The sequence below is a fragment of the Galeopterus variegatus genome, unplaced genomic scaffold (assembly GCF_000696425.1).
Source record: "Galeopterus variegatus unplaced genomic scaffold, G_variegatus-3.0.2 Scaffold8042, whole genome shotgun sequence".
In the NCBI taxonomy this organism is placed as follows: Eukaryota; Metazoa; Chordata; class Mammalia; order Dermoptera; family Cynocephalidae; genus Galeopterus; species Galeopterus variegatus.
Window position 1 is genome coordinate 61,587 of NW_007734153.1, and position 12,410 is coordinate 73,996.

Genomic DNA, 12,410 nt, shown 5'->3' on the forward strand with positions numbered 1-12,410 from the left:
AACCCCCCCCCCCCGCTTATTTGCTAATCTCTTAGCATTATGCAAAGAAAAGAGAGAAGATGGTTCTCTGTCTACTACATGTATGTTAGTTAAGCTTCACAGCTGTATTGGTATTCTTATTTTATATAAGGAAACCTAGGCTTAGAGACATGGAAGTGTTTGGGGGTCACATATCTACAAAATAGTGGAGTTGATATTTGAATCTAAACCATCTTGGTTCTTTTTTTCCAGTACTTTTCTACACATTGCTATTGCTTCTCCAAATCAAATAGCTCAGACAACCACTATATTTGTAAGCACAGAAAAGAAGTACATAAGCTTAAAACACACCTTTGATTCTTTGATCTTCTGAAAATACTTCTGTTTAGTTCTGAGTGTATGAGGAAATGAGGGAGGGATGGGATGGGGTAGGGTGTGTGTGTGCAAATGAAGGGTCCGTTGAGGACAATGGATTATTTGAATGGTGTAATTCCTGAGGATGTGTGCTGTACAAGATTCTCCTTTGCAGTTTATTGATTTGTTTATTTATCAGCAGAAAGATCTTATCCAGTTTAGCTGTCATAATTTGAAATCTTTGCAAGATTTTGCCTTTAATTAGGTTACATACAGATTTTTTTAGGTAGAACAATGCCATTCAGCATAGATTACCTGTTTATTGCTTATTCTAGTCTGTTCTCACGGTTAAAGGTGTGGGAAATTGAAATAATTGTTTTTCTTCTAGATTAACTGCTGAAGTACTGATCGAGTTCTGCGTTTCTTCAATGAGGAACTACAGGCTGATCTTCTGCCATAATCTCAAACAGCCATAAATGACAAAAGAATGCTTGCTCAGTGAGGGTAGCTGGTGCAGAAGCCATTTTTTAAACTTAGGTGTTTAAGTACTCAAAGGTAAGTTTTCAAAATGATAACTGTCGCATGCTCTGTATAATCCACAGAGATTTTGGAGTTTGCCCCCTATACCTGCTATTTGATTATTAACTTGAGGTTTTGTAGTTATTAGCTGTCACCAGATGTATTGAAGAATGGATGTTGCTTGTCTAAGAGTATGTAAATTTATGGCAGTTTGCTGTCTCTAAGTTAATTTCTAGTGTTTCTGTAAAATGGCTGGATTTTTCCTAGTGATGTTCTGATACTCTCTTGATCCAGCAGGTATACACTTGATCTAGTGGACCTCATTTTTGTAAGTGTTAAAATTTTGAGTACATTCATCTTTGTGATGTGTTATCTTTCTCTCACAGTGAGAAAGCAGTTGTTTCCCTGGGATAATGGAAATAGGCCAGTTGGTGTCATTTTGTTCATTACCAACCTTTGAAAAATATTTTTTTTCTTTTAAAAATACTTCTTTCCCACATAAAGTAATGTGTTTATTTTAAAAAACCAGATTTTTCTTGGGATTACTTGTTCTTTGATGCTTCATATCAACGTCATCTGAGACGTTGTTTCCTCCCGCCTGCTTCTTTACTGATCATAATTCCCACAAAGTTAAAACAAATAACTATTCCTTCTGAACTAGATTGGCTCTGGGTATTTTTCTTTTGAATAATTATGAAACAACAATGTTGATGAAAGGGCTTTTCTCATTGAAAGTTGCTGGCCAGAACTGAAGATTTTCCTTTTTTTAAAAAATAGAAACGTAATATATATAGTTGCTCTGTCATGTAGAAATAAGAACTGTTTTAATCTTGTTCCTATTAGACCATCATTTATAAAGTGATTATAGCCTATCACTTTATAAAAAGTGAATCTTTCCTGTTTGAGTGTTTATGAATTGAGAGGTTAGATGAAGTTTATACAGCAGAATCCAGAGATGGATTGGGTCTGGCTTTTTAATGACTTGTGTCATTAATAACTTTGGTCAGTAAAAGTCCTCTTGGAGCCATATTTGCCCCTTAGTTTGTGTTTGTGACTTTAATGCCCCTTGCTAAATTTTGGATGATCAATTTTGCCATTGTTTGATAAATTTGCAAACATTGAAGGAAGTATTCAGTACCGACTCTTCATAGTAGAGAAAATGCTTAGATAATTGTATGGCACTTTATTTGTAGAACACACTATGGGCCTGATAAATGGAACATTTAAATAGATAAGAAGACATTCAGGTGTAAAGCATTTTTCTTTAATGTATTTAGTCATATTGCCACCTGTTAATCATTATAGTCTTTTTTTTTTTTTTGTCTTTTATTTGGCAGAAAAGACAGCTTTGATTTCTGGCTGCAAAAAAGATATGAGGAAGAGCTCCTCCCCTTCCTTGAGTAACTGCAACTCCGTTCTTGCTAACAAAATATTTGGAATTCCACTTGATGAGCTGCAGCAGGGAGGACATCCAGACAATGAGGTTCCATTCATAGTCCGCCACGTTGTGGACTATATTGAGGAACATGGTATACATTTCCTTACTTTGAGGGCTAGCTTTTGTTGTAATAAACACAACTTATCCCTTTTCACCTTGGATTTAAAAAAAATTTTTTTTTTAAGTATGGAAAGTCCAAAATGTAGCGAGGAAAACCTATAGAAATTCTTTTTAATGTTTTAGTGTATTTTTTACTTAATTTCATATACTTAGAAATGACAGTTGCCCAGCCTAGAACATTTTTTAGTGGGGGTGATAGGAATATTTTTAATGGACATAAGGGGTGGGATAAAATAGAATATCCCTCAGGACAGAAACAGTACGTTTCTAGATGTATAATTTGAAGGTTTTTAACCAAATCAGGGGAGCCAAGAAAGGCTTTCCAAGAATATGAGTATTTTAAATTCACTGGAGAATGAATATATATGGTCAAGTAGTTGAAGTTGCAGCTTATTTAATTTTTGCCTTGAACTAATGTAGGAGGTCTGGAGCAACAAGGACTTTTTCAAGTCAATGGAAATGCTGAGACAGTGGAGTGGCTTCGGCAGAGATACGACAGTGGAGAAGAAGTGGATTTGGTTAAGGAAGCAGATGTTCCCTCAGCTATTAGTCTTCTTAGGTTTTTCCTTCAAGAACTTCCTGAACCTGTTATTCCTGGCAGTTTGTATATTCACTTAATGCAGCTTTCTCAAGGTAACGTAATTTGATTCTTGTCAATCAGTCATTTATTACTGATTTCAGATCCCTTACCTTTTAGAAAGGTTGACATGTAAACAGTAAGTATAGTATTTTAGAGATTAATTTCTCATTTGCTCTTTGGGACTGTATGGTCTCGTCAAGGGAATGGCAACTTCTTTGATAGTACTACTTCCCCGTATTACTGTTTACTTTTTATGATTGGTCTTATTAGGCCTAAGATATAGGGTGGGAGGAGAATGAAGAAAAGGAGGAGACAAGAACCAGGAGTAGAAGAATAGTGAGAAAGAAGGAAAAAAATATATATATAAGGTAATATGTGCGACAGAATGTCCAATAATAACGCAAGGTATTGCTTAATGGTGATATTACTATTATAGGGTCTTTATCTCTGGTTTGATAGAACTTCCTAGCAAAAGCCAGAAGATAGCTTTGATTCTAGGCTTGGAATATGCCTAAAGTTTTTTCTTGGACACTTGCCTAAAGGAAGTAAAATATCAAATTGGACATCAGACTCCAAGCTAAAGAAAGAAAACAAAATTGTCCTTGTTGGGGTAATTTTTTGGTGTTGACTAAAATTAGGGCTTAGTTGGAATGGAATAGGGATGGAAAAATAATGGTAGAGGCAGGCAGAAAGGTTAAAGAACCAAGAAGTGCGGAAATGTTTTTGTTCATAGAGCCAAATGGTATTTGTGTGTATGTAATGTAGGTACATGTTCATGATATAGGAAAATTTGTAAAGTTGGCATATAATATTATATATATCTCGAATTTTTTTTTTTTTTAAAAGATGACCGGTAAGGGGATCTTAACCCTTGACTTGGTGTTGTCAGCACCACGCTCACCCAGTGAGCAAACCGGCCATCCCTATATGGGATCCGAACCCGTGGCCTTGGTGTTGTCAGCACCGCACTCTCCCGAGTGAGCCACGGGGCCAGCCCTATATCTCGAATTTTAAAATTATTTTTTCTGGCTTATCTTATGTAGTCCATTTATTTATTTATTTATTTATTTTTGTCTTTTTCCGTGTCCGGCAACGGATCGCAACCCTCAGTGTCACCCCCGTACCGTACCGGGACCGGCAATGGGATCGCAGCCCTCAGTATTGCTCCCGCGCCTCGCTCAGCCAGTGAGCGGAACTGGTCTGTATGTGGGATCCGACCCCTCGGCGGGAGCGCCGCCGCGCTTCCCAAGCGACGCACTATAGCAGTGCGCCACCAGGCCGGCCCCTGTCCATTTATTTTTTGAATTGGGCTTCTAGAGAAATTCAGTGATATTAAGAAATTATAACTACTTCCTTTATGTCTGTTGCTGTCACAGCTGGGCATTTTATAATGTGTGTATATCCTTAAGCAGTATGTTGTCAGAGAAATAGTTTTTCCTTTTGATAATGTTTGTCCATCTTACTTTTTTCTTAAATTTTAAACACCTGTGAGCCTAAAATTGGTGGGTGCCTCTGATTTATGTATTAAGGTCAATGCAAAGACATTCTCTGACCCTCTTACGAATATGTTTTTTTTTCTGTTTGTTTCTTCTTATTATTTTTTACATTCTAAGATATGGAGCAGTCAGGGTGGAGGGGGAGAGAGGAAGGGGGAGGGTAATAGGGTGGGAGGATGGGGAAGGGGGAGGGGGCATGGTCAGGACCTGGCACCCCCCTCATTCTGATAGAGGAGCCCAGGGGGCTTCTGGCTGGGGCTTGGTTGTGGCTTGGCTGGATGCAGGCATCAGGGGGACGTGGCTGAGGCCCTCGGCCCACCTGGGGCACTTCTGGCAGTGGCCTGGTAGTCTTCGGCCTGGTGGTCTTCGCTGGGCTGAATGCATATGTCAGAGGGCGTGGCCGAGGCTTTGGCCACCCCCTGCCCTCGCCACTGCACTGGCTTGGGAACCTGGGGTTCTTCTGGCGGCAGCCTGGTTGTCCTCACTGGGCTGGATGTGGATTGGAGTTGGTGTGGCTGAGGCCCTTGATCCCCCCATCCCTGCTTGGGAAGCCTGAGGCACTTCCAGCAGCAGCCTGGTGATTGCTGCTGGGCTGGATGCGGATATAGAGGGGTGGGGTGTCGCTGAGTCCCTTGGCCCCCCACCCACCCCTAATCCAGCTTGGGAGCCTGGGGGGCTTCTGGAGAGGGCTCACTCATTACTGGGCTGGAAGCAGACCTGGTTGGGGGGTAGTATGTGGCTGAGGCCCTCTCCCCACCCCAGCTTGGAAGCCTGGGATCTTCCAGTCCTTCTGGGTTTTATAGGAATTCTTTGGGTGGTGTTAGACCTTCATTGGTTAATATCAAAATTTTGTCTGTGATCTGTCGTTTTTTGTTCTTTCTTTCAGTTCTGTGTTGGATTATTAGCTACTTCTACCTCTTAAACTCTGCACTGGAACTAATTTGTTGTCCTTTGTTTACTTTTAAAATGGGGTAACTTCCTGTGGGGACCAGCACTTGAGCTCTGTGGTTGAGCTAAATTGCTGCTTTGCAGTTGATTCTCTGGGAAAGGGTTTTTGTGCAGCGCAGGTTTTAATTGTTAACCTAGTAAGCACTTCCTGGTCTTGTGAGGTCTGGTATATCTGAGTTGTCTGGAAACTGTGGTCTGGGCCTGCATCTTTTCAGCAGACTGCACCCCCTGAAGTTCTGTATTCCTGACCAGTCTCCACTGAGTGATCCTGTGCTAATTGGAGGGCAAATCACCTGTCCATGCTGTGCCCCAGTGTTCCCCTGGTGGGCCCGTCTCCCCCACCACCCAGGGATGGGCCATGTGCTGGTCCCTTGCTATGACTCACTGGCCTCTGAGTGGCTTCTTTTTTCAGTTGTCTGTGGGCCCTTGTTCCTATGTGGGTCCACAGGAACCCCGTTAGTGGTCTACTTGGCCTGGAGGCGACCAAGGCCCTTTTCTCCCCTGCAGCCTCCAAGCAACTTCATATGAAAGGCACAACTGTGGCTTTTGCCAGGTGTTGCTCCGGGTGCTCACCAGGGCCAGGTTTGAAGTGGCTAGGCCTCAAAATGGTTCGAGTGGTCCTTTCTTTCTCTCATCTCAGCTTCTTCCTCCTTCATGATCTCCATAGGCCTCTCCTCCTCTTGTCCTGAGCTCTAGCCCACATATGTTTTCTGTACAGCTGGATCATAGGACTCACTTGGAACTTGTTATATTCAGAGGTGGTTAGCCTGATTCAGTTTTTTTCTTTTATTGTACTGCATGGATCAAAAAACAGGTTTTAAAATAAATTGTTAACAGTAAGTCTACCTTTTTTCAAAGTATCACTTTATTTTTTTCTTTCAACAAACATTACAATTTTTGTTTAGAATTTCTGAATCCATTTCTTCCTTTTCTTATAGGAATTTTTTCAAATGTTTATATTGAGTCACCTACTGAGCATTTTGCATCTGTTAACTATGTACTGAAACTGATGAGTTTTTGAGCCTTTTTATGGCTCCAGAGCCATTCTTTTTGTTTTTATAGTGATAGGTTTCCATGTTCCCTATATTAGCTGAGTTGCAGATGAGTAAAGTTGCAAGAGTCAGATAATCTTTCAGTCAGTCTTGAATGAAAATTTATAAATTAATAATTGGAATGAGATTTGTTGGTAGTAGAGTCATTGACTCTTATTGATACTACCTATGAGAAGCTATTTTATCACTAGGATTGTTATTTTGATTGGTTTTCATTTAAAATTGTAACAGCTTCATGCATTGCGTTGATATGGAATTACATTATTGCATCTTAACTAATTACTTATCCTTATGTTAACATTCACTTGTGGAAGAATTTAAGACATGCAAAAATGCTTGTGGCCCATAAGTTCTCCCATGTTTAATATGAGAAATTCCATAATAACCATTAGCATGTGCAGGCACACATCCACAAACACACCCATTTCTTTAATAGCTATGCAGATAAGTGTGGAGGTTCTTGAGGTGATATTTGTATTTGTATTGTGATATCATCTGTTTTATTTTATTTTGTTTATCCATCCTTTCCTCATTCTTTTGGGAAGTTGCCTAGATCTTTGGACAAAGATTCCCCTGTCCATTTATTGTAGATAAATATTATGTTAATATTTTAATTGGTGTTCACAAATATGTGTAAGGTTATTGTTTTTAAGATTATGGAGGAAGCATATTGCAGTTGCATTCAACTTTTGTTTTTATTTGTTTAATTTTTTATTTTTTTGATGGCTGCCCAGTACGGGGATTGAACCCTGGACCTTGGTGTTATCAGCACCATGCTCTAACCAACTGAGCTAACCAGTTAACCTTGAGCTTGTATTTTTAAAAAGTGGTTTCATCCTTCTGTAGTAGAAGAACAGTTCACTGGTGTGATTAAATCTTTTATTTAGACCTGGGTTTCACAACCTTGGCAGTGCTGATCTTTTGAGCTGGATAATTCTTTGTTATGGGGGGCTTTCCCGTGCATTGTAGGATGTTTAGCAGCATCCCTGGTCTTTACCAAGTTTTGCTTCCTTCCCCAAAGTCGTGACAACCATTCTATTCATTGTCAAATATTGATAACTACTGGTTTAGACCATAATGTTTAGTCCAACTACTTACACATTGTGTTTTGGTAGTTCCTAGTTTTGTGGGTTTGTTGTAACATTTCCAAAAAATGTTAGTACTTGAACTAATTGCTAGTCAGAGGAACTTCTTTGGTATATACATTGTTTTCCCTGGATATGATTTAACTAGGAAGGAGGCCCAAAAGGAAAGAAATTTAAGCAAGTGTGCATTACATATATGCATATCTGTTTTTGAAATATTTCTCTGCCTTATTTTAAGACTTCAGAAGCAGTCTGGTAGGTATAAATGTGTAGTAGAAATGTGTCCAAACAAAAATAGAGCAACATGGACAGTATTTCAAATAAAAGCATCATTGATCATAAGCTTATCACCCTATCAAGTCAAATGGTTTGGTAATCTCACATCTCTTTTTTAGTTATTGTGTATTCCTTTAGCTAATTCAATTAATGTTTATTGAAATCTACTATATGTTAGGCACTGTTCTAGGTGCTAGGACTGTAGCACTGAACAAAACTAGATAAAGATCTCTGCCCTCATAGAGCTAGAGTTCTAAAGGGGATGAGGGGAGAGAGAGGAGAGATAGATGATAAACAAAACAAACTGTATGGGTCTGTTGGATGATAAGTGCTGCAAAGTTGGAGAAGATGTTACATAGAAGTTGTCAGTGTTGGTACAGTCATCATATGGATAATCTTAATTGCTTGCATTTTTTTTTAGTTGATATAGATGATTTTTTAAATAATCCTTTTCTTTTTTTTTTTTTTTTTTCTGACCGGTAAGGGGATCACAACCCTTGGTACAGTGTGGTCCGCACCATGCTCAGCCAGTGAGCGCATCGGCCATCCCTATATAGGATCTGACCCCGTGGCCTTGGCGCTACCAGCGCCACACTCTCCTGAGTGAGCCACGGGGCCGGCCCTTAAATAATCCTTTTCTGATGAATGCTTAGATTGTTAAAATTTTTCGCCAATTATAGGCATGGTGATTTAAAGAACATGAATCCAGGGACTGTTCAGTTATAAAATCAAAGTACTGGTGCATTTGAATGGACAGTTGGTAATATTACAAAGTATAGATGAGTTGTTATTGGTTGCTTTTTATATTTTAAGTAACACTTGTGTGACTGTATATAGCCTTTTCTGATAAACTTTTTAGACTTGTGTGATTTTGCAGAGATGGTGAGTACCATAACCTTAACATTTTACCGGGAATTTTTCAGTAAATTAATTTTAAGGATCTTCAGAAAAATACAAAATGAAATATAATTGGGTCGATTTTCACTACTGAAGCAATAAATTACTTCATTTTGAGAGTACCTCTGAGAAATTACCTCTCCTAAATGGGGCCCTCACCCATAAAGCGGTTAATATAGGCCTAGTTTCTGTTCATGAGTTCATGAAAACTCATTGACCTGATAAGCACAAGGCCTAGCTTCTGTGAAAACATTTACTTGATAAACAGAAACCAGCATCAGTTTAGAGGAGAAAAACAAATGAGAAATGGAAGACTTTTTAATTTAGTTCTACTGATATTGCCGAAGTAAATTGTTCTTTTCAGGATATCAGAGGAAGAAGAAAGTCACTTTGTCATGCTGTTTTCGTTTATTTTCCCATTCATCCCAGTAGAAAAGTATCACTGATTACTATGAGCCCATTGAATTTCATCTCTGCTTTGCTCTCACTAGTAATTCAGGTTGACTGGCACGGCCAGTGCATTTTGACTGCTTATAGTTGGCACTAGTTTGGAAACACAGGTACAGTCATGCAAGAGAGTACGATGAGAATTTTTTTAAAAATTAGAGAATTGGGGCCAGTGAGTAACAGATGAGGAAAACATCCTCCAGCAATTGAGGCGGGTGTGTTCCTTTTCTTCACCTTCCTGTCTCCCACTCTTCTCTACTTAATAAGTGAAATGCAAAGCCCTAAAACATTTGGCCTCTAGTAGAGGAAGTCAAGAGGGTTCGAGTTGTTGTAGTGAAAAGATGATGTAGGTGTAGTAGTGTGAACCTGGCAAAATATCTGAGCTTTGCTTTTTACTTCATTAAGAAAACCTGTCATTATGTTTTTATAGATTATAATAATGAAGATGAATTTGGAAGAAAGTTGAGGTTCCTCTTGCAGCAGCTTCCACCTGTTAATTACAGTTTGTTAAAGTTTCTGTGTAGATTTTTAGCCAATGTAGCATCACATCATGAAGAAATTTGGTCTGCAAATTCTTTGGCTGCTGTCTTTGGTCCAGATGTCTTCCAGTAAGTTGTTTCAAAAATTTTTGTTTAATTTTTAAAAAATTGGATTTGTGAATCATTATATTGTCTCCCATAGATCACAGGCTTGATGAACCATCATTTTTTATAGTAGATCTGATTAATTCTCACAGCATTTCTGTGAACAGGGTACAAATTAGGTAGGTTTTACAGATGGGAAAACTGAGGTACAGAATGATGACATAAATTGTTCAGGTTCATGAAGTGACTCATTGGTTGTCTTCTAATTTTACCTGTGATTGATTTAAGAACTCTGAATTCAATTTGGACTTTTATTCTCAGTATTTACACAGATGTGGAAGATATGAAAGAGCAAGAAATAGTGAGCAGGATAATGGCTGGGCTTCTGGAAAATTACTATGAGTTTTTTGAGAATGAAGAGGAAGATTTTTCATCTAATGATTTGAGTTCGATTACTGAACAGGTGAGAATATTTAAAGAATCCATTTGGAGGATTATTATTATTTTTTAAAGAACATACGTTTAAGGGCTTGGCACAAAGTTATGTGGAATTTAAGTACTCAACTGGAAGTAATACTCTCGTTATTATATGTAATAAGTAGATAACATCCATGTCTAGTATATGTATGAGATTTTTCTTTTTCCTGAACAACTTTCTGTCCTCAATTTGGGTAATAAGGAGAAGGCATTGAAAACAGAGTATACGGTAAAGATTTTTTGCATGTGTGTTAACTTAAGAATTGTTTATTTTGTAAGAATAGTGTGTTTTTGTTTTTACAAATAAACTATTCTAGCATAGAGGAATGTAGGCAAAGGGTGAGAAATTTAAGGTAGGGGAAAAGAGTCAATACAAACTTTTAAAGATTTGAAGTTTTCTTCACTAGAATAGCAGGTCAAATAGTGCAGTCATTGTCATTAATGGGAAGCATCTGGAGATTATTAGTAGAGAATACAGATAATTTTTTAATTCTGGTGATTCTAAAATATGAAAATCCATTTCCAAGGCTGCGTTATGATATTTTATTGTTACTGCTATGCCTTGATGGTTGAGACTGCAAGGATCCTAGTTACTTTTCTCTTTATAAAATGGGAATATTAAAGCTGAGTAATTACAATTTATTATAAAGCCACGTTAGTCCAGACTCCTCAGGTTTAAAATTTGTCATTTAGGTCTGTGTGGAGGTTTTTCTTCTGCACTTAGTTGAAGTGATTTGCCACCAAATTTTTATTAGGTTAAAACCTATGAAGTTACTTATATTTTGGATGTGGGGTAGGGCTGCTACTTTTTTTTAATGGATAATAATTCATTCACCTGGTTAAAAAAAAAAAGTAAAATATACAGTAAAAAGTCTTGCTCTCACCCATACCCACTTTTCCCCTATATTCCTCCCCCCCCCCCCTTTGGTTTTTTTTTTTTTTTTCCAGGGGGTTTTTTTTTTTTTTTTTTAAATTATAGTGTCCTCTCAGAAACTTGCATCAGAAAGTTTACATTAAGAAGAAATATAGGAATGAGTACATGTCAGTAAGGATATCCCAGGGCTGAAGAGTTTAGTTTATGAGCAAATTATTCAGGCATTTACTTTTAACATACTGAAGTAAATATTTTCTCAGTTTTCTTAACAGGAAAGTAGCATACCATGCACACTGTTCTACATCTTGTTTTATGTTACTTAATAGTATATCTTGGAGATCTTTTCTTATTAGAATTTAGAGAGCATATTCTTACTACATTTGTGTAGTTCCCTGTTATATGGATAGAACTTTATAATTTATATGGTTTATAGTACCAGTCAGTCCCCACATGAAAAGCTATCTCAGAATAGTCCTGGTTTATGTCTGCTTCTGGTGTAATATTTAGTAGCTCCTCTGTCACTCTCAGATGTATCCAGGTTTAAACGATAAATTATAGGGTCATACTATTTATTGATGGACATATGGACATTTGAGTTGCTTTCCTTCATTTGCTGTGAGATTATAAAGCAGCATTTCTTGAAAAATAGTTTCTTACACAGATTTCCATTAGTTCTGATAGTTCTTGTATCCGATTATGTGAATTAGGAGTTTTATTTTCTGGGTAGCCCAGCTTGTATTTAAGAGTTTTTGTACTTTTATGAATTCTTATGGGTGATACGTTTTAATATTTGGGGTTTGTACCTTCCTTGGTTTTTCATGTTGTCTTCATGGAAGCACTATTATCTTTAGATTTTCCCTCTCCTTTCTTTCCTTCTCTCCCTCTCCCTCTTCCTTTCCTTTTTTCTCCCTCTCCCAAGTATCAGGAACTTTAAAGAAACAGTTACACATGCCACATTACAGATTGTAATGTGTGAATTGAGGATGAAATTAGTCTGTGTATGTATGTTTGTATGAGGGTACTTCAAAAAGTATGTGGAAAAATAGAATTATAAGATAATACAAATTTTCCATGAACTTTTTGAAGTACTCTGACATGCATGTGCATGCTTGTGTGTATGAAATAGAGTAAGTGGGTAGAATTTGAAGTCTGAATCAGTGATACATGAGAACATTTGACACATTTTTTGAAGGCTTCCAATTATCATACACAGTTCCTAACTTAAAAACTTGTTTAAAATGAACTGATACATCTTTTCTGAATTATTCTTGTGTAAAAGAAAAT

At 37.7% G+C, this 12,410-nt stretch overlaps 1 protein-coding gene across 1 annotated transcript in view; it reads left to right on the forward strand.

Annotated features, from left to right (window-relative positions):
• The window catches only part of LOC103608133 (protein FAM13B-like), a gene marked incomplete at its 3' end in the record, with an annotated part of 48,429 nt that overhangs the window by 13,396 nt on the left and 22,623 nt on the right, over nucleotides 1–12,410 (forward strand). Inside the window, exons 2-6 of the mRNA XM_008592576.1 lie at nucleotides 722–888; nucleotides 2,190–2,381; nucleotides 2,831–3,043; nucleotides 9,622–9,799; nucleotides 10,097–10,238. Of these exons, the coding sequence (XP_008590798.1) occupies nucleotides 2,225–2,381; nucleotides 2,831–3,043; nucleotides 9,622–9,799; nucleotides 10,097–10,238 (690 nt within the window). The remainder of the gene's footprint in view (nucleotides 1–721; nucleotides 889–2,189; nucleotides 2,382–2,830; nucleotides 3,044–9,621; nucleotides 9,800–10,096; nucleotides 10,239–12,410) is intronic.